The sequence below is a fragment of the Salarias fasciatus genome, chromosome 3, assembly GCF_902148845.1.
Source record: "Salarias fasciatus chromosome 3, fSalaFa1.1, whole genome shotgun sequence".
In the NCBI taxonomy this organism is placed as follows: Eukaryota; Metazoa; Chordata; class Actinopteri; order Blenniiformes; family Blenniidae; genus Salarias; species Salarias fasciatus.
Window position 1 is genome coordinate 14,596,659 of NC_043747.1, and position 25,799 is coordinate 14,622,457.

The following is a 25,799-nucleotide window of genomic DNA, read 5'->3' on the forward strand; positions in this document are numbered from 1 at the left end:
GGAAAAAAAAAAAAACAGTCAGCGCTACCGAGTGTCCAGATGTTGCAGCAGAAATAAGCAAACCCAGCTGTCGGATCACCGGCAGAAATCATAAAGAGGCATCGTGGCGGTATTTATTCGGAGCAGGAAGAGCCTCAAACATTTCCAATGAATGTTGGGAGGAGGGGGAGAAAAAAAAATGGGGTTCTGCTTTTAATGAGCAGAATTGGCAGTTGTGATGGATCGGCTTTGCCCCCGAGGTTTCCATGCATTTTTAAGGTGTTTGAGGGGGAAAAAAAACCCCGCAAAAAAAAACAAAACAGATGCATTCACAGGTGTAGCCATCTCATTTTACTGCGAATAACAAACTACCACTGCATTTAATGCTGCCCTCAAGATGAACTATCCGGAGAGGGCTGCATTCTTTCTGTGAGGGCGGTGGGAATAATCAGTCGCTGTTCCGTTAGGCTCATTCAGCGAGACCGAAACGTCAGGGAAAAGCACAGACGCCGCTGGGAAAAGCACAGATGTGCAGCTACTGCGCCTCGAATTGTACGACAAGAATTCTGCTCTGGAGAAATCCTGTATTCAAGCGGTGTGCAGAGAAAACTGCAGGACAAAAGCGGATGAACCTGGGTCTTATTATGATGATCCTGGTTCAGTGTCAAGCAAACTTCAGACTACTCGAAGCTCCCCTGTCCTCCACAAACTCCTAATTAAAAACCGAGGGAATTAACATCTAACATCTCGATGCTTAGAGAATGATTACATCAATTAATGGCACTGATGAGCGCCATTTGTTTATTTTCAATCAAGACAATCTAGCAGAGTGACCTTTGATAGCAGCGGAATGATGCAGCCAGAAACGCTCCCCGTTTAAGTCTCTTCTTTTAACAGCTTTTCACAAATCTACCTCTTCGTTTGTGTAAATTATTTCGGCACCAAATTGCATTAATGGGAGTTGGGGTGTGTGGGTGTGCGATAGTTGATTAAACCTGAAATTCTTCCTGAATGCGAGTGTGTTTTTGAACAAGTACTAGAAAAACATCAATTAATCAGCGTCTGCGAGTGTGTGTGTGTGTGTGTGGTGCCTTAATTAAAAAAAGAAGACGACTTCCCCCGTGGACCCTGTGTGTCAGCATTTGCGTGCACTTTGTCACTCTCAGCATGCATGACTGTGCGAGGAAGCTCGCACGACACTCCTCATACTACATTCTCACTTTTAAACCAACGCGCTGAACGCTGAACTCCTGCGTCGCTCTGCAGGAGGAGACAGAGTCAACACGCACTCTACAGTTTGCACGAAACAAAATAACTTGGTTTCATGCAAACAAGTCAGGAATCCATAAACGCGCGACTGTTCCGTCCACCTCTGCTTTGACGTAGCACGCCGCAGGAGACTTCAGACAACGGTGAGACATTGTGTCCATATGTTAGCTGCATCTTTCATGCCGCAAACAGGCATTTCTGCCTCCCACTCCGAATCCAAAGCTTTAATTGCTCTCACTGGCTCTCATTTGTACTTGCAGCACACTCCTACACTTCTGAATTCATTCTTGCGCACGCAGCCAACTTCTTCCGTTTGGGAGTGTTTATTGTTGCCTCTATTCAAACAACCCCAACACACACGCTGCGTCATCACGCGGCGCTGTGATCTGAGATGAAGCGAACTGATGCTGACCCACACATTAGGGCACGGTGACAGATAGCCCGTCTCCTGGGAACGTACATTACTCACCCAACTAATCAAATTTCACATCTTCAGCAAGGTCATCGCTTTCTCCTCCAGCACCCCCCCTCCCTTCCTTTCGCTTCTGTGTTTCCGAGCCGCTGCTCTGATCGCAAATTACGATTCACACAGTCGTCCCGGCTGCTGCAGCACACATGGGGATAATTTTAGGGATTGGCACATGTGCTAAACTCAAACTGTGATGTTTAAAAAAAACAAGGTTGTGCATCCTCTGTCTCTTTTTTTGTGTGTGCAGTCGTCTCCTATCCCACCCTCTCACTTCGACACAGCTGATTTCCAGCTGTTTAATCCTGATTATGGCATCAAAGTCCCATTTAAAGCAAACAGCTCCAACTCGCAGTACATGTGCGTGCGCATATGGCGGCGAAATGCCCGTCCTGGCTGTAAACACATCTGTTTGATGTTTGCCGTTTGATCACTTGTTTGTGTTGACAAGTTGTTTGGCAAGCGTGCAATTTGTCAAAATGCGGTTACGTAGTGGAATTACAATCACTGTGACATATCCAGACAAGATAAATGCCATCGTTAAATTGAAGAGGAAAAATTATTTCCATCAACTTTTGTGGAGAGACAAAATTGACTATTAGGGAGAATCATTCTCGTTCTAAATTAATTTGATATACAGTGTATTTTCATTTTCCTCGTTACGGCTTGAACGAGTAAATTTCTTTTGTCTGCATGTTGAATTGCAGTTGGATGCATTCAGGCATGTACATTCAAAAATATCAACAGCTGTCTGAATCGATGGGTTTTCAATATCTTTGATTTGCAAAGGAAATAAAGCCTTTATACAAAAAAGACCTGAAAAACATAATAGCTTTGTGAGAACCTAAAAAAAAAAAAAAAAAAAAAAAAAGCACTTATGTGGTTTCATGCTTAACACAATTTTATTAAAGTTTAAAGTTGGAAATTAAGCGTCGCCACATAAGTGGACTGCCACTGGGCGGCAATTGAATCTTTTCCATAAAACAGGACTAAAGAAGAGCGAGCGTGCCTGACCTGCTGGTGAGTCAGGTATTAAAATCAACTAAAAGCCCCCTCGAATCAAAATCAGGCTTTACATTACAGAGAAATATTAAAAACAGTTATCACAACTCAACCTGCTGGTTCCACTTTAGGGATGAATGCAGATCGGCGATGTCACAGAAGAGTAAAAAAATAACAGAGATGAATATTCTTCATACATAGCCTGTGTTCGGAATGACTGATGCACAAGGGAAAAGGTTTAAAGTGGATAAACACACTCCAAAACAAACCTGGTTGTTGTGCTCACACTGGAAAGAAAAGAGACGGAGCTGTAAATGGGATGCAAAAGCAAAAAACAGGTCATTTTAAAGCTAGAGAGAGAACTGCTTATTAAAAATGACAGTGATAAATACTTTTGTGCATTTTGCACTTGTCCTTTGATTCCGTGATCACCTAAGAGTAGTGGTGCGGTGCATAAACCCGTTAGTGCAAGATGAAGGCCTGTCTCCTGTGAGTATTTGAAAATTTTATGTCCTCAAGGCCTTAATTTTGGGGAAGTTACCATCAGGCATTGTTGGTCTCCGCTGGGTTGTTAGGAGTCAGCATCACTCGGTGTGCTTACGCCACTGAAATAGTAAACAAGCCTGTCATGTTTCTGTTTTCCTTCCTGTCCTTTCTATTTACCATCAGCGTCTAGTTTTTCTGCCAAACTGGTGCTTTGTCTTTTTCGATGTCCTCCTCTTATTACACGCCTCCTCGCTTCTCAAATGGCTTTATTTATTTATTTATTTATTTATTTATTTATTTTCCCCGATATCTGCCCTTGTCTCGCCAACGGTTCACCTTCTGCGTCTCCATTGGAAGGTTCTGCGGCTTTTATTCGATTCCTTGTGAAGGAGGCTTTTCTAGGAGCGGCGCGTAAACTATACAAACAAAAACCGTGCGCGCGCGGATAATTACCAAACTGTTCATGTGATTAAGCGGCTGTTTGGAGGTGTGAAATGAGGAGGAGATCGACGGATAACCCAGCTGCTCCAGACACACATTAGTGTCATCGGGCGTGATGGGAGCGATACGATGCATGTGACTGAGTGTGACAAAAAGCTGTTGGTTTGTACGCGGGCGCGCGTTTCCGGAGTGTGTCTAAACCACTTAATACTCGGACAGATAACTCGGGAGATGAGATGGATTTGCCGTCTCGTCGCCGGGTAAGTAGCGAGTGAATTATCCTGGATCAGCGTTCAGGCGCGGCCCTGCTTTGGAAAATTATGCAGAAACTCACATTAGGCTGACTCCAGACCAGAAAGAGGGCGCCATTAATGCTCATACTGACTAAATATTGTCTCTTTTACCTCACAGTGAAAATGCACTGGCTCCTTTCAGTTTGGAGTTTGCATGTTCTTCCTATGGGTTATGGGATAAAATGAATGGATCAGAGCAATGGAGCAAAAGATGCCCTCGAACTAAAAGGAGAAACAAATAAACCACAAATCTGGATAAATAATGGAAGTCTTTATCACCTGAGCTCTGAGATAATTTAATTCTAAAGACGTTATGCATTGTCCAGGTGAAATGATTAAGTGTTTGCAATACACAGAGGGATACTCTGGTAAGTGTTGCTTTCTAGAAACTATGGGAAAAGCTCACTGCAATACCTTTTTTTGCTATGAGATCAATCTGTTTAATATTCTAGACAATGGAGCTCATTCACATGCACCGCTATCTTTATTCATTGGAGCAGAAGAAGAGAAACAACAAAAGCTGTGAGTCATGAAATCAAGTCTAGACCACCTATTTTTTAAACCGGAACTCAGAGACGGGTTGGTGGTTTAACGTTTGGCGGTTTTGGTTCGGGAGTAAACTAAGCTGTTTTCAAAGCAGGGATTAAATTGCTTGCTCCTTTTAAATAATAAACAGAATTGATTGATAGAAACAGGCCTGGAGAAGGCTGATGCCAGGTCTCTAAAGCTCACATAGAGCTGGTTTGAAAAACAAGATAGAGAATCCGACGGAAGGAAAAAAAAAAAACAAAAAAAACACGTGTAACCAATCCAGTGAACCGTTGACGAGAGGTTTGAGATCTGAAAACAGGAGATCCACATGAGAGAGCTATCAGACAAGTTTGCTGGTACAGGTAAACCCAGGTCACACTGTTGTAAAGGGTGGAGGAACATGACAGGGAGAACACAGGCATCAAGACGGCGAGCCGGAGCAGAGGAGCTGTTTACAGATAGAGACGGCAGGAATATGATGAAGGACTCAGACGTGACAGTGTGAGCTCTGGGGAAACGGAGCGCTTCGCCGGACCAGTGTTACCCAACACATGCGGGCAGACACGCTCGAGGACACGGAGATGGTGGCGACAAAAACGCTAAACAAAACCTAATTCGTTTTCAATGCAAATGAGACACGCAGAGCCGCTGGTAGGCAGAGACCGCGGCTTGTTTTTGCTTACGTGGGGTCAACATTAGAGAGAAAAGTCCCTCTGCAGCGGCGTATGAGGGCTTCCATTTCAATACAAAAATAATTTCGGCTTTTGTAAATGTGCTGTTTCGTAAAATGTGATTTGCTGCATTATTCGTTGTTCCTTTGCCATTAATTTGTTTTGACAATGCACACGCTGCAAAGGAAATCAGCCCACACCGTTCATCACTGCTGCTCCTCGTGATTGCAGTTTGTTTTTTTTCTATGAAATAATCCTGCTCTGTTTGCACGTCGTGCTCTTTTGTTTGAATTGATAAAAAATAAAAAAATAAAAAGGCGGAATATAAAAGCCTACAATTGTAAACAATTAGAAGTAATGTAAATAAAGAGAGCAAATATGGAGCGTAACCTCAAACCGATGCAAGACAGTCGAGTTACGTGAAATGTGTGCGTTTCCGCAATTTCAATAGTTTCGATGTGAAAACCGGAGAAACTACAGCAACCTCAGGTCAGTCCAGCCTCTCTGCCTCCTGCAGATGAAGAGCAGAGCTGGACACTCATGAAACCGGCCTGCCTGAAGCGAAGCCCCCGGTGTCACAGAAGTGCCTTTGAAAAGAAACAACTGAGCAGCGTCTGTCCAATACCTGGAAGTCTCCACCAGCCTGGACCAGACATCAAATCTGCCGGTGCTTTGAGGAATCAGTCGACTGATAAAATACAGGCCTTTCTCTCTCACTCTCTCTCTTTTTTTTTTTTTTGTGGCAGGTTCTCATGCGGCCTCTTCTTTGGCGTCTCTTTCTATTGTGGCGCGCCCATTCATCTGTCTTTATCTTCACAGGGCGCACAGGTCCTCCTGCCTCTTTCTCTCTCTCTGCTGCGGAACAGGAACGAGGCCAGAAACGAGCTGAACAGAGTGTTTCGGAGCTCATTAGCTATTCGGTCACTAGTTGGGAGCTTTTTGTTCGAGCAGACTGCTTAATCCATTTCTTACTCTTCTTGCTCTTACTTGGGAAAAGGCTAAAAAGACTCGCCACCCTTCACTCTTTAAATGTCAAGTGTGACTTTAACTACGGCCAAGGATGCATAGATTCAACATGCGGAGGGGCTATTATGGTCATTAAGGCGGGCGGGCGGTCCTGAGAGGCGGCGCATTTACTTTGTGACCTTTTTGTGTTATTGAGGACAAATTACCGTTTTGCGGACTGGCTTTACTCACACCTCCCCGCAAGAGCGTCTGTGAGATCCGCGCATCTTTAACACTGCGTTCTAAAGCCGGCTAATATCATTCAGCGTATACACGCAGAAAGGTGCAGCGGCCGCGGCGGACCACCCTACCTAGCTTGTCATTTTCTGTTAGGCTCTCTCCATCTTGATTGCCCTTTTTGCCTGTTTTCCCCTCGCGCCTCTATCCATCTATCTTCCCCCCCCCACCACCGACCGCTTCATGTCCTGTCGCTTCCCCATCCATCACTTTCTCCTGCCCGCTGTCTTTTTCCCGCCGCCGAACGCGTGACATTTCCCGCTGATTAACACACACACACGGATCAGTTACGGGCGCACATGCATGGACATGCTTTAAGACATACGCCGACCGACGGGCCCGAAATGCCAAGCGCAATTCCGCACAACAGAGGGGGAGCAGCGGGCCGGCGGAGTATCAAGCAAGTAGCTCAAACTTTTTGGCGGGTGCGTTTTGGTTTTGACATTTATTTAAAGGTTATAGTATACTTCATGAAACAACAATGGCTGCGGAGGAGCCGCCAAACTTGGGGATTATCTTAAAAGCGTTCGTGCAGTCAATCTGAGACCGGCGATAACTGCGTCTCCTCCATTGAGGAGAAGAAAATAGGACTTGAGGAGTGATGAGAATTTCAGCCCTCGGTGTCATATCTCTGTGAACAGACTCCCGTCTTAATACGGCTTGGATATTTATTCAGCCAACAAGCAATTCTCTCCATTTTTTTTTCACCTCTGGTCCATAAGAATACATTATCAAGGGCAATGAAATACACTGGATCGGGATGACTTCAATTGTTGCAGCAGTGTATCGTAATTTATACCCATGACATCTGTTAAATGCAATTAATTAGTGTCCAGGACAGAAAACAGGGGCTGGATTGATTACTCACAAGACAATACACAGTGTCCACATCACATGCGGAGCTGCTAACAGGACACCGAGGAGATTTGTTGTGAACAGAGCAGGCGTTATATTTACATTTGCTATGTGCATGTTTGCGGTTTAACAACCATTGCAAATGCATATTTGTCCTCAGAGATCATGTGCAAAGCCAATATTCTGGAGCTGGGATGAAACCAGTCTTTTCACGGCATTAGAATAACATCAGTACAACATGCGTGTGTTTGTGCATCTGCATCTTTGCATGCAAAGAATACACTATTATCTTCAAGGGAGGAAAAAAATAGATATAAATCCAAGTAAACCTTTTTTTATTATTATTAATTCAATGGGAAATCTAGATTGTCAGAAACCAGAGTCCTCCAGCTTTTTCACATCACATCTCTCTGCTCAGACTGATTCAAACTTAAGCTGTCAACTGGGTGCAGTTAGGCTGAGAGGTTCGACAATGTGGGCTCTAAATCTATTTTATCATGTCGGATGTGATGTGTTTCTTCAGACTGACAATGGCTCATTTCATGCGCCATTATAAAACTTGGATAGACGGGGATGGAGCCCAGACAAAGCGTCTGCTTCCAGAAATAGGGTGTAACTCAGATATTATTTAGAAAATTGAGGAGGGACGTGGCTCGCAAGATCCTTAAACGGAATACGTGAACAAAGTTCTGCAGTCTACAACAACTTAAAACTGACAAAAAAACTGTGGGAATTATTAGCTGTGTCTCAACTGCTGAAAGAAGAACCGTGCACGAGGTGCTAAAACAGCATTCCTTCTATAATATATCGACTGCTCTTTACCTCTGGAGGATTTTGCCCATGTAGCCAGTCTTCTGAGTCTTTACACTGAATATTGCTGCAATCAGAGATGCTAAAACGCACAACTTTAACTGACAAACTTGTTATCCACAGTTTTTTTTTCCCCCCTAAAGGGAAAGAGGACAAAGGGAGTGTGCTTCCTTTTCCAAATCTGAGCGGCACCCAGCAGGGCCTCTCACAGAGGCCAGCATCTTGTTCACATATTGTTTGTTATTGGCAATAAATGTTATTTTGGAAAGAGACACACTCATCACATTAGGAGTATTTGTGAGGCACTTTACCTTTGTTTCGATAAACCTTCATTTTTACTCATTTTGTTAAGTGATTTACAACGGAAACCTTTTTTTTTTTTCCATCATTTTTCATCTCCGGATTACACTTCACTGAAAATTAGCAACTGCATGAGGCTTGTTACCTGGATACCAAAACATTACGTTTCTTCGGTTGTGATGCTTTGAATTCACCTCACTAGCGTTGCACAGAAGGACGAGGTCTTTTCACCTTGACGTCTCACTGCCTTTGCATTACCTTGAAATTAAACGCTTTATTGTTCACAATAATGTTTTGTCGCCATTGCTCAGACTTAATCCGTAACCTGCGACCTTGGCTGTCCAGTGCAGCGTGCTCTCGCTGCAGCTTGATTAAAAATCATGCACCTTTCACCTTAATGAGTTGTTTAAAAAAAAAAAAAGCAGGATCATGTTTTGAACTCCATGCATGTGTATCGATTCGCCTCATTCAGATAATTAATTGTTCATTTCTATCTGCAGGGCGAAAATTAAGGATTCAAATTGTGCTGCGAGATATGTCGAGAAGAATTAACAGGGGGAAATCTGTGGGAAAAACTGTTAATTCACTGCTTCTTCCACATCTAATTCAACAATTAACTGGCTTCATGAAATGTCAACCATCTGCTAAAAGACAATTGTTACCACTGTAAATGTCACTGTGTGTGTTTTTTTTTTCCATTTCCCAAATCAACGCTGCACAAAAAAATACACTCTGATCTCTGTAGTGTCAACAATGGAGCGTGGATCCTTTCACAAACATAACATCTAAAATACACAAAAAAAAATGTAAGAAAATGTGTGCTTGGCTGATTAGTTTTCTTTTTTGTTTTTTTTGTTTTTTTTGCAAAGCCTGTTGACAGCAGATGTTATTCGAGCAGTAGTGTTCAGCACATGAATAACACCTACGAGAAATTTGCCAAATCCTCGCTGTCGATGCCAGACTGCTTCTGCTTACTGCTGAGTCCTGTTTCTTGGATCAGTGCGGTCAGACATGTTGATAACTTGACCTTTCATTAGCCTCAGCAGGGAGTCAAATGAACCGTATACGCCATTTCAGTGTTGGCCTTACACAAAGTTGTGATTATACAAGTGTTGTGGTTGAGGTAAAGACATAAGTACCTGAGGAACAAAAAGTACAAAAAAAAAAAGAAAAAAGAAAAAGAAATAATCTACCAACACAAATGTCGTTTCTTTTTATGCACAGTTTGAAATAAGTGGGTTCAGCGTGTGAGATGACATGATTAGATTTATCTTACAGGTACATAACAACCTTTGGGAATAAATAGTGAATTACTAAATTACACTTATTTTCTCTGTTGACTCGGGCTTTTGGCTGAAACCTTTGCTCAGTGCCGGTAACCGCTTGTTCCTGCTGATAATGGTCGCAATCTCCCTCAAAAAATATAACACCTCGTCTTTTGGCAGCAAATTTACCCCGAGGCAGTTTGAGGCAGTGTGTTTTCAGTCTGAAAACCAAGAAATAAAGAGTGTATTATAGAGCGTGTGATAAAGCAGACGGGTCACGCAGAGGTGTAAGGACAAGGATCCGAGAGCGCTCGAGCACCACTTCACGGCAACTTGCGTACTCCGCAGCACAGATACTTTCTCTTTCAAATCTGACAGCGTCACACCGGCAATGCAGCCGGGCTTCGATGGGCTCTTGTCTCACCATTGACAGCAGAGAAATACAGAAAACACCCGCAAAATTTGCATGTCTGCAGTCTAAAAATTGCTCCCCGGGTCAAAGGGTTCATGGACTATGACTGCTTTAAACTGTTTATATCAAAACCTTGGACATTATCCAACCAAGCTGAACAGATAAAACAGCCTTCCCAGCAACAACTGTAGGGGAAAGAAAACAGTACTGTGCAAAGGTTCATGGCAAGTAGGGAGCAATAACAAATGCTGCAAAGAAAGGCTTTTTCAGCAAGATGCCAGCTGATCCCAGCTGATAGGAGAAAAGCCCTGAAGGGGACAGGGCGAGTCACAGTGGAGGAATTCGTCATTTGTTGTATTTTCTGTTAATTCAATTCTTCTATGCATACACTAGTCACCATTTAGCCCTGTGTTTCTGTGTTTTATTGCATTTTTCCATGCTTGCCTTGAAGCCTTGCTTGGTGCAGTACGCACGTCTGCGCGCCTTTGTTTCCGGTATAACGCCACACATATGTATCTGAGAAGTCCTACCTTGACCCCTCGCACTCTGAACTCGGCCAGGGCCCGGCTCATCTTGGAGGCTGCCGTCGGGAGGTCCTTTCCGCTGGCGATGACTTTCACCAGCAGTGAGTCATAATGCGGGGAAATGATGGCTCCCTGGAAGGCCGAGGCGCTGTCCAGACGGATCCCCATGCCTTCACCACTTCTGAAGACCTGGAAAGAACAACAGAGATGGCTCAGGATTAATAAAATTCACCCCTTTAAGTATACATGAAAGAGGAACTGGATTAGGAACGCCTTTGAATGGGAAACAGGCAAAGTCAAAACAACAATAAGGTGGAAAAGCTGAACATTCTGAGTACAGGATGTCTCAAAACTATAGTGAAAAACACGGTGAGTCAATACAGCTCGAGGGAAAACATTTGTAACCGAAGTAGTTATTTGATTTACATTATTTCTCTTATGAATGTCTTTGGTGCTACTTAACATTCTGAATAGGAGGTCTGAACATTGTTGAGAGTAATTGTTCATTAATTTCAAGTGAACATAAATTGCAAGCAAAAATGGAGAAAAATAAATCAACAAAACATACACTCTTCCCGTGAAATATTCATTAAACTGGACTCTGCTGCAGTGGAGAAAAAAAAAAAAAATGCATTTGCACCACTAATTCACCGTTAAAGATCCAGAAAACCCAGTGATTTTTATATGTATGCAAGAGAAACAAATGTTCCAGTACCTTTTTCCTCTATAAAACAGCTTTATTCATAAAGCAATGATAACACAAGTGCAAGCAAATGTTTGAACTGGTTGAAAAAAGGACCTTGATGGCTCAGCGCGCCGAGCGCAAACAAAGCTCCTGACCTTTGTCACATCTCGTCTATTTCCCGCTTTAAATTGTAAGAACGAAATAAAAAAGACACAAACGCGCATTAATAATTTCAGCACATTTTGCCTCTTCTCCTGAAATAAAACAAAATGAATGTTTAAGTGGAACGGTGCAGCAGTCTTCACCCCTCACTTGTTCTTCCAAGCAAGTTGATTGTAATGTGGGCAAAGCATTGAATCTTTTATGAGTCGGCGCTGTAAGCAAAAATTAACCTGCGCGCGGAAGACAATGGCGGCCTAATATACGAGAGGGGGAGAAAACAAGCGTGAGACGAGTGAGGAATGGAAGCGCCGAGCTGCTCCAAACCACTTGGCAAAGAGAGCAGCGAGGGAGGAGAGGAGATGTGAAGAGGGGGAGCGAGGAGTGTCCGGCACTACAACATATGGAGCCCCTCGAGGGCCGCCGGCGAACCAGGAGTCAAAATCATAATTAGAACAATGTTGTGCCACACTGACGGCATGCTGGTAATATTGTCTGACAATTTAGATGTGCTGAGCTGCAGACCTTCATACTTCACATTATATATGCTTTCAAAACAAAACCATTTCGGTTTGTATTTGAGCTAACAGCCAATCAGTCTTAGCGTAATGTGTAGAATGTATTTTGCAGCTTTCACTGTTCAGTGTGAATCAGTCAAAAGAACTAACTTGAAAGTGTTTAATAATAATTGTTTTATTTGACTCTTCTAAATTAACTGATGCTGAGTACTAAATAAACGTCTATATGTGTATCCCTCGCTTTGGCTTTGATCGTTCCAAGAAATAGATAATTCATGGAAGCATCTTTAACAGCGGACGAGTTCAGATCTATTCAAGCAGTGAGAAAGAGAGCGCCTGCATGGAAGTGTAAATAAATGATATGCTGAGGCAGAGGAAATCGTCAGGAGTGTTGCTCGTGCCCGGCGCCTCCCCAACCTGAGCAATGCGCTGTTTCAAGGCTCAAAGCCCCAATTTCCAGGTTGTGATTTTCATAAAGCCCAGCACTCCCCCCCTTTGATTTGAAAAGCTTGGGGCCGGTCATCAGCACTTCAAGTGTTACTGGAGCAGATCTGAAAACTTCCACCCCGGCACTTTCTGATGTGCATGTGAGCAACTCTGCATAGAATAAAATTGTTATCAATCAAAGGGCAGGCTTCACATTTGAAGAACATGGTATTAACGGAACGGCCGCTGAATTTTAAAGAGGTCTGCCGCTGTGCTATCGCAGCCGACGATTCGCTCGTGCTTCCACTGAAAGGACACAATCATTCCACTGCGACTCGTGTAGAATAGATTGTGTGTTGGCGATAATGGTTGAAACAGACGTGAAGTGTTCATGAAAGTAACGTTGATTTCAGGAGGACAGCCTTTACCACTAGTGCTCAAACAAAAGAGGAAAAATGATTCTTTTTGCTCAAGCACATCAATCGGGGCACTGACGCACATTAAAAACCATTTTATCATCATTCTAAATGAATCAGAGTTTTCATTTCCATGAAGAAATAACATCGGACATTGCTTCTGATTGGCGATATTTTGCCGACTGAGGCTCGCCGATGTTGCCAGTGGGGCTCCTGGGTCTTGAGGCAATTGCCAACTCTCCTCCGTGCAAAGACCCCAGGGAAAAATCCACGCTCGGTTTGTTTCTCACCTCTACTCGTTAGAGCTCTCTTTACTGGGAACAGGCAGTATTTTTTTTGAAATAGTTTCCCTTCACCCTCAGTACTGCAGGTCAAGCATACACATAAACCAGCGTCGTTGTTAGTGCAGGCTGTGGCATTAAAGTGACTGACTAGCCGGCTGACAGCTGCCCAGGGTTAGTTTGCACGCTGTTATTTAATATCAAACCGCTTGGTCCCCGAGGGGGGTAAAGCACTAAACATTGTTTACAATGAAACTGATGCTCCTCTTTCACTTACTTAGTCCCCAGACTTCACACAAGTTGACTGTGCATCAGGGATCCTTTTTGTTTTGTTGTTTTTTTGTTTTTTTTCCTCTCCCTCCACAGCACCTTGCTGCATAATCATCTGGCAAACACTTGTAGCGACGACTTGAAGTGATAAAAAGGAGAGGACGTAGGATCAGTGATTAGCTCAGAGGCAATTTTGTTCCCTGGCATCCCCGCTTTGTTGCTGGCTTGTAAGTGTCTGTAAGGTTCCTGAGACTGTCGGTGGGGGGGGGGGGTGCCACCCACCAGCCTCTTACCGAGACGCACATCTGGGAGCGGTCCGTGCCAAGTCAGTGTGTTGACTGACCGGATGCCAGTGCACACTGGCGAAAATTTCATCAAACCCCGTCCCCGGCGGCGCTCGGCTTCTGAAAAGCACCACGGGCTGATTGTGTGCGAGACGCTCGGCCGAATGTTTTCCGAACGAAGCTGAAAGCTAACATGACGATAGCCGATGTTATGAGTAGATTTTTTTTTTAACTCAAACTGTTTAATAATGAAAAGCTCAGAAAGAAAAAAAATCACTTACTCCAAATAGGTGAAGACAGATACTCAAACTTTGGATAAGTAGTGAATTTTGTGAAATGTGCTATGAGCAAATCTTTTCATAAAACTCGCCGTGAAAGATCACTGAGATAGTGCTGCTTTAAAAGCAGAGCAGATTGGAGGTGGAGAACCTACAGCGCTTTCAGATGTCTGTCTTTCTACGCTGTAACGGCACCGTGACCTGTCCAGGGTTTATCCTGATTCCTCCCAATGTCCAGCCTCTGAAAATAATTTGTGTGAAGCAGACTGTAAGATGAATCAACGCAGCACCAGTTAGTCTAACAAAGAATTTGCATATTATGCAAATGCGGCTAGCCGAGGCTACAGAGCTGTCAGACAGCGATCCCACTTCCCGTGGCAGGGCTGCCGTTTCTAAAATAGCATGGTGGGATGCTGGAGAGATTTAATCTTGCAAAAAAAACAAAAAAAAACAGTGGTTTGTCAGTAACGTCATTTGGAGAATTATAATAAGGTAACTTGGAAGTCATGTCAAAAAAGAATTGGCATATAATCACTCCACTCCGGCAGAGCCGAACCGCATTCACAAAGTGTTGTTTCCACTTGATTCTGCTGAAGTCAAAGGCCTCAGAAGGTTGATGAAATCAGGTTCAGCCTGAATACATTCTGGTAATTCTCTGTTTTTTGAAAAACGTTCCATTTTATTCAGACATGTTTACAACTCTCGGTTAACATTTTTTGTGTAGCTGACAGAGAAATTAGTTACCGGGAATGTTCTTTCTTCCTTTTGGGCAACCAAATGTTTCTTTGTGTGCTTTTTGCTGATAAGCACAGGCCTGAGGCATTATGTTTTTAAGCTATTTATCTTTTCTATCCGACCATGATACACCCCAAAATGCCTCGGAGGAATTTCTACAAAATCAGAGCGTGTGATCGCACCACTTCAGCAGATGAGATGATTGGACCGTGGGAAGGAATGACGAAAGGTCAAAGCCACTGTGACACAGCTTGTCCTTTTCATGAATGCCTCTGCTAAGAAGAAGAGATTCTGTATTGCTTCACTCAGCTTTATTCGGCGCTGGAGTCAATCCCCGCTGATGAGGGGTGGAGGTTGCACACACCCTGGATACACTCACATTCACATCTGTCGGCAATTTGGAGTGAGCAATTAGCCTCAAATACATGTGTTTGGACTGTGGGAGGAAAACAGAGGATGCCTCAATAAAAAAAAAAAGACCTCACAGTGAGGCCACAGTGTTAACCGCGGTGACTAAATTGGTAGTCAAACTCATTCTCACCCACAGGTTTCTTCTATTTTTGTCAGAGCAATTTGACAAAATTAAATTTGTGACACCCCTAAACAGCAGAGATTAGATTCCTGTCCAGGCAGACAGCAAGAAACCTCGGAGAAAACGGCAGGTTTTTTTTTTTAAATGCAACCCAATCTCTCATCGAAGGATTTCTTTCAACGCCCACAGCCTTCTGCCACCTGAAGAACACCTGCACCAGATCCTCACACAGAAACAGCACCGCGAATACATTTGCATGGATATACACGCTTTAAGACACACAGGGCAGCAGTAAAGTACACGTGCACACGCGAATATCCACGCAGAGGAAATTGTGATGCCTTAAATAAAGGGAAATATTGGTTTTGAATCTTTTTTTTTTTGGCAGTAAAGCACCTCGGTCCGCCTGTGTCGGGAGACTAATCAAACATGCAGCGTGACAGATGCTGGCTGCTACACTTTACTGAACAGGCGCGTATACGGGGCGTGTAGTTGGAGTGAAAACCGCAAACCTAGCAGGGCAGAGCCTCGGTTACACAGAACCACTCAGACAGAAGTTGTTTTACAGGGAAACACAAATAAAAGCGAACGCAGATAATTTGTGGCCGGGGGGAATTCTCAAACTGCGAAAACACAATCTGAAATGTCCTAGATCATTGGACCGATTCTCACCCAGCGCATTGTTTGAGGAAAATCTCCAACAATTAGCCCCAATAAACAACATATTTCTGTTCGCTTTGTGCTCATTAAGCCGCCGTCCTGGATTTCCATATTCGCCTCTTGCTGCCACGCGCTAATAAGGAGTAGTGGACTTTCATGCTATGCTTTTGTGAATATATGAATATACAGTAAGCGAATAGCTGCGCGCTGTAGCTCCGGGCATGTCGACGGGAGAAGAATGGGGGCGCGGCGGCGTCCCGCGGGGACGGGACGGAACCTTTATCACATTTAATCAACGAGGACTCAAACCCGAGCGCCGCTTCTGAAAATCTCGGAGCCGCAATGAGACGGAGGGAGAAAGAAAGCGTACAGGCAGCACTGAATGAAAAGCCAAGTACCGCGTTAATAATTGAAGCCAAGGTGCCAGCTCCTCTCAGCCCAGGGCGCTGTATAACAAGAAAAGCCCACTTTCTCTCCTCACATTTTTGCCTTGTCATTGTCTCTCGCTGTCTGCTTTCTCCAATGTCACACGCACAAATAATTCAAACCCTGAAATGCTTTCCTTGTGAGACAAACACACACCCACACACAGCTCTGTTAAACTGCTGTTTGCATCTACTGCAATGTTTATCAGTTTATAAACAGAGTGTGTGTGTGTGTCGGCAGGATATCTATCTATCTACTTACATGAATCTAAGCTCAATATGTCAATATCTACACACACGTCTGTGTATATAAGTATATTTAGCTTTCTTTTTTTAAAACTATGGAAGACAATGAGCAAAATAGGACAGTACATAGAAGTATGAAGCCACGACAATTCCAAATTGTTTTGAAGCTGGATTTTCACTCCAGATGTCATTACTTGCGGGACATTGCACTTTCATTAAAAGTCAGACTCCCCCTCCTGCTTCGTCTTGAGCAGCGCTGCCCGCTCCAATTTCGGAGTGCTTGAAGTATAGCACTCCAGCGCTCCTCCACTCCCTCTGCAGCATAGGTCAACAGTGTATTTCTCTTATAGCTGATGAAATAGTGCTGCTCTGCCATGGGTACATTACAAATCCTCACTGCCCGGCCTGCCTTGGCGGTCTTTAGAAGAAAATAAATGAAAATACAACGGCGCGACAATGGTTCCTGGATGGCTTTTAGGGGTCTTCTAACAGGGTGTGTGGTGGATAGTGGAAAAAAAAAAAATCGCACTGAAACATATAATCCAATAGAATGAAAATGGGAAACTGTTTGACTAAACCAGCCCGGTACGGGACCAAGCAAGTGTAATAAATACACAGAAGAAGGAATATTTCCCCTTTTTCCTTAAGTCATCAAACACAGTGGATCAGTGACTTGGTATCACTGTGTGTTAGGAGTCAATCCATAATGATAAACTTCGTCATCACACTGCATTTACACAGACTTGACCAAAAACTGAAGGCAGAAAAGAAACAGAGGTTTGACTTTCTGTATCATTACTCCTCATATTACACAATTTCTTCAAATATTTTGAGATCACAAATGTCTAAATATTAAAAATTGTAAGTCGAAGGACTCTCAGAGTTCTTGCAAAGAAATTACAAGGAAAATGGTTTTTTTTTTACTGGATAATATTTGATGGCTTTGTTACAACTGTTTAGCTGCCAGTTTATCTGTTTCAGTGCATGATTTCCCACCTTAATTTTTGGAATCTTGTTTCAATCATGTTTCAAGTAAATAATTTTAAAATGCTTTCGCTGCGTCTTCCATCCTTTACCTGCACATTTCAGCAATATTGAATTTTCTTGACTGAGGACTGTTAACTTCCTGCAGCCCTCACGCAGCCTGAACAAGTCCTTCAATTTGAGGTTTTACAGACATTTAATTCCGCAGACATTTGTTGAAAAAAAAAACTGACTCAGCCTTGTCAAATTTGTACTTCACCAATCACTGTGTGTTCAGATGATAAATGACTCACTGAATTTCCAAACTGCTGCGCTGAAGACTAAGTGCAGCTTCACATTTCAGCTCACTCACTTTTTTAAGGCAGCAAAAACCAAGAGGCCAAAATGCCCTTGATTGTGGGTCTTAGTTGGCCCCAGCCAATGAAAGAACGAGACCCTTGTTACTTTTTTAGAGTCGTTTAGGGGATGTAACCGTAATGGCCCAAATCAAATCCTCGGGCTCCTTAAGTGGACCCTGGACCAGATTTCACAGTTAGCTTGCTTTTGTAATAACACTGACAACCCTCCAGGACACTATTCGAGCCATTAACCATTAGGTTCATTCCTCTTTTTTATCCACTCCACTATGAGACCCCTGCAATATAGACTCATTTATCTCTCCCTTCCCTTCCTCCTCACAAACTACTCACCTTCTCACTGACGTCCTACCTAGTTGTTGTTTTTTTTTTTTTTTACCTTTTTTGTCAGGTTTGGCTCGTGGAACAGCCATGACACACACACACTTGAAGCTAATGTATGGAGAAGAAATGGCGAGGCAACACAAAAGGCTGTCAGCTCAGTCTACCAAGCAGAAAGACTGAAAGTGACAGCGATATCTGAGCTCCGACTGATAGTGCACCAATTAGAGAGGGAGAAGGAGCAGATGGAGAGGCAGGAGCACGCCGAGGTAAAGAGAGTAATAAAGGAGAAAGAGACAGAAAAACACACACAGTCGAGCGGGGAAGGGAATATAAGTGCCATGTTAATGTTTGAAGCCGTGCTGTGCGGATGAATCGAGGCAGGCGGAGGGGGTTACAGGCGAGACGAGAGGTGAGAGAAGAGAAAGTGAGACCAAGAGCAGAAAAGACGACGGGAAGAAAAAGAAAAAAGAAGTTTGTTTGCGTATAATCATTCTTGGCGAGTAAAAACTAATGCCTGGAAAGCAAATACCGTTGTGTTTGTGGGCAAGTCCCTTTCATACGGGTGAGATAAATTATGAGATAAAAGATACTCGCAGAAACTCTTTTTTTTCATTCGTTTGACACAGAAACCGTCCAAACTTCACAACTTGGTCACTGCTTTGAGTTCGTCTGAAGCATCTCTTCTGCTTTTTTCTTCCATGTCTAAATGTGTAAGTGGGTTGGCTCCCAAGGAATTATCAGAGACGGTTGATGTGCAGCGGTGGAAAAATCCGCCCATCTCCAGATCTTAATTACGGACGTCCCTCAAAAGCGGGCGCCGGGCGGTCTCCTGTTGACTGGGATGCATGTCGGCGCCGTGTAACTGCAACATGCTGGATTGAAATCTGCTCCGGGTCTGCTGTCACAATCCCCCCAGGGCCGGTGTGTTTATCATAGTTTCCAGCTGGGATGTGTTTTTACAGCTGAGATTAAAAGAGGTTTGGGGGGGGGGAATCAAGGCTGTACAGTACATACAGTATCTTGTTACAGCGAGAGAGGAAAAAAAAAGAAGCTGTGTCAGCATCTTTCGTCTGAGACTGTGAAGAAGAAGAAATCTAGTGAAGCACTCCGAGAACAATCCTGTTTCAGCTTCAGAAGTGATCAATACAATCTTAAACTCCTTTCTGAAAATGCACAGGTAGAAAGTGCAGTGAAGCTAAAACCACGGCGCTGTGTACTTCCCCGGCTGAAATTGGAAAGTAGTCAGCAGTCACGTTTTTGGATTAGCCGACGCCGGGATAAATTGGATTTGGTCAAGCATGAATATAATGAGTTACAAAATCTGACGGGATGAGATGAACGCGTGAATGAAGATTTCCAGGTTCTTAAGCGAGAGAAAAGTGCAGAGCTGGGACTCGGTTTGAACCGATACCCGTTGTCTTTAAATAGCGTTTTCCTATCAGACGGCATGACGGCGACGCGAGCGTCAAACGTAAACGTGCGAAGCGGTACATGATTATGTGGGCTTGTGACCGTGCGGGGGTAATAAGGTGATGTGTTTGTGCGCAGCGCAGGGAGCAGGTGAGCAGAGCCACGCGTGGAAATGAGTAACAGGCAGAACGCAGTCTCTCACCTGCGCTTTACATGCTCGCACAAACACTCCAAATATACACATCAGCGAGCAAATGCCTTGAAACCGGCGGAAAAAACGTCTCTATAATGGATATATGTGAAGAAAACACGACAGGACGTGTAAAGGAATACATGTAAACACATGCCTGCCGTTGCTGCGACAGCTTTTTTCTGCTCCACGTTACAATTATGTACAATTTCACAAGACGTTAAAGGCAGCGCTATGCATCGTGGAGCCATCTTGACGCCATTTCTATTGAGAATGCGTTTCTGAAGCCGCCCACACGCAGGAGAGTCCTGCCGCAACTCGGGCGCAGTCAGACGGGCGTCAGCAGATTTAATGTGAAAGTGTCACCGAGGCTTTGAATAGAGCGAGAACATGGGAAACAATGACGATCAGGGGTAAAGGGTGAAGGTTAAAGTGAGCAAAACATATTTCTCTGAATCCGGTTTATTTCCCTCTGTAAATGCATGTGATTTATGCATCGCTGCTCAAACATTAAAAAAAAAAAAAAAAAAAATGTTGCCCGTATTTGTGAAACCTTTCAGGTTTTTGCTGACTCCTCATTTGCAGTGGCTCCACTCGACACATGCTTGTCCAAAAGCTTGTCTGGCAATCCGCCGCGGCCGTACAAACACCTAAATCCACAACACAACCACTCCAGCGTTGCTCTGTTTCAATTTTCCTGCTACCCTTTCAATTTCACCTTCATTTCCTGTGTCTGTACCGACTCCTGATTTTTTTTTTTTTCTCTCCTCACGAAACCATCATCTACCACACTCTCCCTCTCCACCTGACTCTCTGTGGCATCTCTAGATTTGATCATTCTTCTTTACTTCATTTGCCGCCGTCTCCTCTGGCTTCAAGTGTTTGTTTTTTTAGCATCTGTCTTTCGCACGGCTCTAATCATATTTTACAACACTTCAGACCACCGGCACAGCAATTCCAGTTAAAACGACCAAAATATGTTTGGACCCTTCATAATAAAGTCATATTTATACCCAAACTAACTGCTCTGACACACACACACACACACACACACACAGAACCTCCTTCCAGTATCTCGTGGCCTTTCATCAAAAGCCTCATTTTTTGATCGCCGACTAAATTGGCTTCTCCTTTCAATCCTCTCTGTGCGTGCGTGTGTGTGTGTGTGTGTGTGTGTGTGTGTGTGTGTGTGTGTGTGTGTGTGTGTGTGTGTGTGTGTTCCAGACGGAGGTATAATGACCCTAATGAGCAATAGAGGATCTCTGCTGCTTCCCAGTTTCTCCTCCTTTTCATTTTCTCCCTTCTTCTCGCCCTCTGAATTTTCTATCAATTATCACCCATTCTGCCTCGCCTCCACTCCTCCTCGGAACACTCTGTAATTTTCCTCTGTTCATATCCTCCTCAGCTCCCCTCTCATTTCCACTCGCTCCTCAGTCTCCTTTTATTTTCCCCGCGCTCCTGTCTTTTTCTGGCTCGTCTCTGTTCCTCCTCTCACTCTTCACCTGCCGTCTTCGTTTTCTTGAATCCTCTTTACCCGCTTTAAAATCTCCTTTTCTTTTTCCTGGTTTCTTCCCTCCTCGAGTCGCATATTCTCTTATTACACATTACCTCCTAATCTCCTCTTTACGTATCTACTCCACGACCTTCTCCTTCCTCTATCATTACTGAGAAAGAAAAAAAAAAAAAAAACAGCACTTCTGTAAGAGCCCAGCTGCTGAAAAGGCTCTGCCAAAAAAAAATTAATGTTCATATTTTCCTTGGAAAAAAACCAAAAAGTAGACACAAGTGTGACGGTTTTGGAATGTTTAATAGTTTGAAAATGTGTGACTGTTTTAGAATGGGTGTATTCTATTTATTTGCATTAAAACACTGGGATTTGTGGATGCTTGAGAGCAATATTCTGCCGCCATTCCACCGGTGTGATTCCCTCTCGCTTCTCCCTGAACTGGAAAGAGACTGACACAGCTGCCTTTAAACCCTACAAACACTTTTATTTATTCATTTATTTACTTACTTATTCATTTAATGCAGGCCACTTCTTTCCACCGTTTTCCAGAAGAACTCACGTGTTTGTATTGTGCAGCTGGTGGCTGATAAAAGCACAAACACGCACGCACGGGTGGGCGCAGAAGCCTGCTGCATGTCTGAGACACACACTCCAACCACAAACACACACACACACACACAGTCACTTTTATCTCTCATGTAGTATTAAACATCAGCGCAACCATTAGAGTCAGTAGCAACCAGATGTCTGTCATGGCACTACAAGCTGTTTGGGGCTTTGGAGGTGGCTTGGATGGACACACACACACAAACATATACACACACACACACAGATGCACATATATATTTGATGCACAAGCTGTCCGGATCTGCAAGGACCTCCAGCAGTGAGGCATCCAGAGGACAAAGATACATATGACTCTGAAGAGACAACATGTCTGGATACGGATGAGCGGGCACAAACAAATCCTCCTCGCAGGATAGTACTGTACACACACACACAAACACACACAAACACACGCTCACCGCCCCACATGTCTGAGCCTATACGGCTCGCCACAAGACGAGCCACGTCTCCGGGGTTTCGACAGTCAAAGGAAAGTCAAGACAGGACAGAATCAAACATGACAAGTTCCAGTCCGGGAAAGGTCTCATCAAAGTTGCATCATCTTGGGGGAAACTGTTGCATTTCAGGTCTTGATTTTTAAAGAAGGACCTCTGGATGAGCGTCCCCGTCGAGCATGAGATGCAATGAAAACAGAACCGGCTCCTGTCATCGGTCTTATAGTACGGGTGTAGATCAATTTCTAAATTAACTAATTAATCGCAACTCTGAGTGCAACTAATTCAAATTTATTGCACAACTTGGGAACTTGTAATAAACACACAAAATCACTAATTTAGTGTAGAGAAATTGTGTTTATTATGACTCCTTTGACCTTGATGGACAGGGATCCACTTCTCGTAAAAGGCTGAATGATCCTGAATTTTTCACCAGTGTCCTTATTGATCTCAGGCGATTCAGAAATGGTGCTTTACTTCAGTAACAGTCAATTTCAGGACCATGTTTTTATTTTTTCATTGCCATTTTGAATGTGAAGCATTAGTAGCAATAGCCGCAGAAAGTGGAATGCAGAATAAAGGTTATGTTAGATTAATGTTTTGACATGTTAAACTGAAAATATCAGTGCAAATATAAAGCTGTGACGACTTCTCAATTGCATTTTTACAGCTCACATCTGTGGATGGAAAAATACACCATTTTCCGTCTGTAATGGAGATTTCACTAAATGTTATCCAGATGAATCCTACTTGGATCAGGTAATATGATGATGTTAATACATGAACAATTAAAATCTTCACAATTAGCCGGTAATACTGTGAACCGCTTGGAATTTTAAATGCAGATATTTCAAAGATGGAGTTCACAGACTGGATGGGAATCTTTTCAAATCCGGTGAAGAGAAAGAAGCGAGTGATATTTGAACACAAATTGAATCATGTTGAGCAAAAACTACACAGCGAGGAGCTACGCTGCCAAAACATCATTAATGAGTTTGTTTGCGAGCGCATTAAAAATGTAATTTTCATGATTATAAGCAGTTTGATTAACACACCTGGATTTCTCTCCAGTGCTCAGATTTCTTTGTGCGTGCATGCTCGCTAATCTTTTTTAATTTTGCTGTTTTACATCAACAGTGTAAAGGAAAACAAAAGCGGTGCAGCAGCGGACAGACTTCAAGTTTTTTGAAAGGAAAACTTTCAGCTATTTTAATTCCGACGCTAGAGAAATCATCAGGTTCAATAAGAATTTTAATATCATGTGAAAACAAATGGTAAAAGCAGGTAAACATTTGCATCGTTGTCCAAGGCACTAGTTGACAAGTATCTGTTTAAATTATTTGTTCTTTGTGAAAATAAAAAGAGATGCAGCAGTGAGCGTAAATTGCAGCTTTCTCTAAATAATAAGACCAACAGGCTTCGTTACCTGAAGCTATGTTCTCCTCTGTTTCCTCCAAACTTCTGCTTCAGAGGCAAAGTTCCCTGGATTTTCTGATTTTCTGTCTGGATGTCTGACTTTTTTTTTATTGCCGGTGCAATATTAAAGGAAAGCATTTTTTTTTTTTTTGCTAAACTATTTTTTTCTCCCCCTTGCACATGGCACTTCTTTCCCCGCGGCAGAAGCCTTCAGCCCTCCTGGCTCACCCGAAAGTTCAAACCATCTTTCAACTTTCATCAGCGCTGCCAAGTCAGTCCGTATCTTCCACACTGTGTCGACGCCAAACGCTTCTCCAGGCTATGCCTATTCCCTCCTTAATCTAAAAGTGCCTCCTCTTTAATTCCACCAGCTTCTCCTCACTTCTTCGAGCTACCTGTTGCTTCTATGTCTTGTATATTGCAGCGGATGTATCAACCTGCTCGGGTTCGAAATGCTTCGTCCAATTAGTTATGCACAATATCTTACATTTCCCACATTTATACTTTATCCAAGCCTCAGTGAGGTGAAGATAACTCGTTCCAGTCTCTTTTCTGCTTTTCACGTTAATAAATAACTTTCATGTAAGTATGATTATGCAGAATAATCTTGAGACGCTGAAGCACAATCTGCAAATGTCAACAGAAAATGTCTTTGTTCGGGGATCACAAGATGAAACCGCTTAAATTATTGTAAACAGATTGTTTTTTTTTTTTTCATATTGCGAACCAGAAGAAAGTGGAATGAAATTACACATAAACAAAGTTACTTGCAGTGCTGCAAAACGTAGTGAACTGCAAGCCTCAAGGTCAAGAGAATAATTGGGCTTTTAAGAACTTTCTGCTTAATTGTAACCTTGATTAATCCATGCCTGACCCGAGCAGCCAACTTTCACAGCGCTGCTAAATACTCCACTTTAGCAATTAATTACCATAAACAAAGTTTTAACGGCTGCAAAACAGCGAGCATTCACAATGAACACTTGTAAACATTTTGATCCATACACCTGTGGACAAGCGCAATCTGGGAAGACTAAACTGGAAAGCGTTTGGTAAAATCTATGTTTCCCTCAGAGTAACACACTGATTGAATGAGTTACATAATGCATATTATGGAGTCGCACTAAGCATTTCCGTGCAAAGACTAATCATCTGATCAGTTCTAACAGGAGATTTGATTTTTCTAATTTGTTCAATAGCATGAAAGGCAACAGCTGGAGAAAAAGGCAGCAGTGTCACTTTCTTCTACTTGATTGCGAAATCAACCTCAAAATTAACAACTTTGAAATCACACGCTGGAAATGGAGAGCATCCAGCGGCAAGATGAATCTGAAGCCCTCCTTTTCCAGGAACTGAAGACTGAAGAATAATTTCTTTCCAAAATGTGATTTCTGCAGCAGAAAGACCCAGAGGTCACGATACAATTGAAGATATGGGAGACAATATTCACTATCAAAGATGCAATCAATGCTATCAAAAATGGAGTCGGGTTTGGAAGATTGGAAACGGCTGCAGGGGGACCGACTGAATCCTGAAGTGATGCGAACACGCCGCACATTAATCACTTAATCACAAGGCATTTTGGGAAATGTGCAGCGATTCAAGCTGAACTGTCTGGAGTCCCTCTCCTTCTCTCTCACACACACACACACACACACACACACACACACACACACGTGGTCAGTGCACATGCACCTGCCACTACCGGCCGGTGGGACCACGGTCAGGGAAGCAGAAGCGATGCCACTGTGAATCAATTACAGGAGGGAGGGAGACGTTGAGGGAGGGAGGGAGACAATGTATGTTTTTATTCAGGTGTCTGCACAGGGGAGGACAGTCGACGTCAGAATAAAGACACAATCTGCTGGGGCTGATCCCCAACATCGCCGTCCGTCCATTTATTCCTCATTTCTCGACTGGAATAAAACATCCAACGCAGCATCAGAATCTTTCTAAACAGGTCAATTCACATTTATTGATCGCTCAGTCACAGCATACATTCCTTTATTCATCAAGCTCCACTTCTCAGCCAGCTGATTCTACATCCACTGATATTCATAACTTCACAATTTTTTTTCTTCTTCTTCTTCTTG

The 25,799-nt window shown here is 43.2% G+C and overlaps 1 protein-coding gene across 1 annotated transcript in view; it reads right to left on the minus strand.

Moving 5' to 3' along the window:
- pcxb (pyruvate carboxylase b) overlaps positions 1–25,799 on the minus strand; it is a 277,811-nt gene that overhangs the window by 139,915 nt on the left and 112,097 nt on the right. Inside the window, exon 12 of the mRNA XM_030087167.1 lies at positions 10,553–10,735. Coding sequence (XP_029943027.1) covers positions 10,553–10,735 — 183 coding nt within the window. The remainder of the gene's footprint in view (positions 1–10,552; positions 10,736–25,799) is intronic.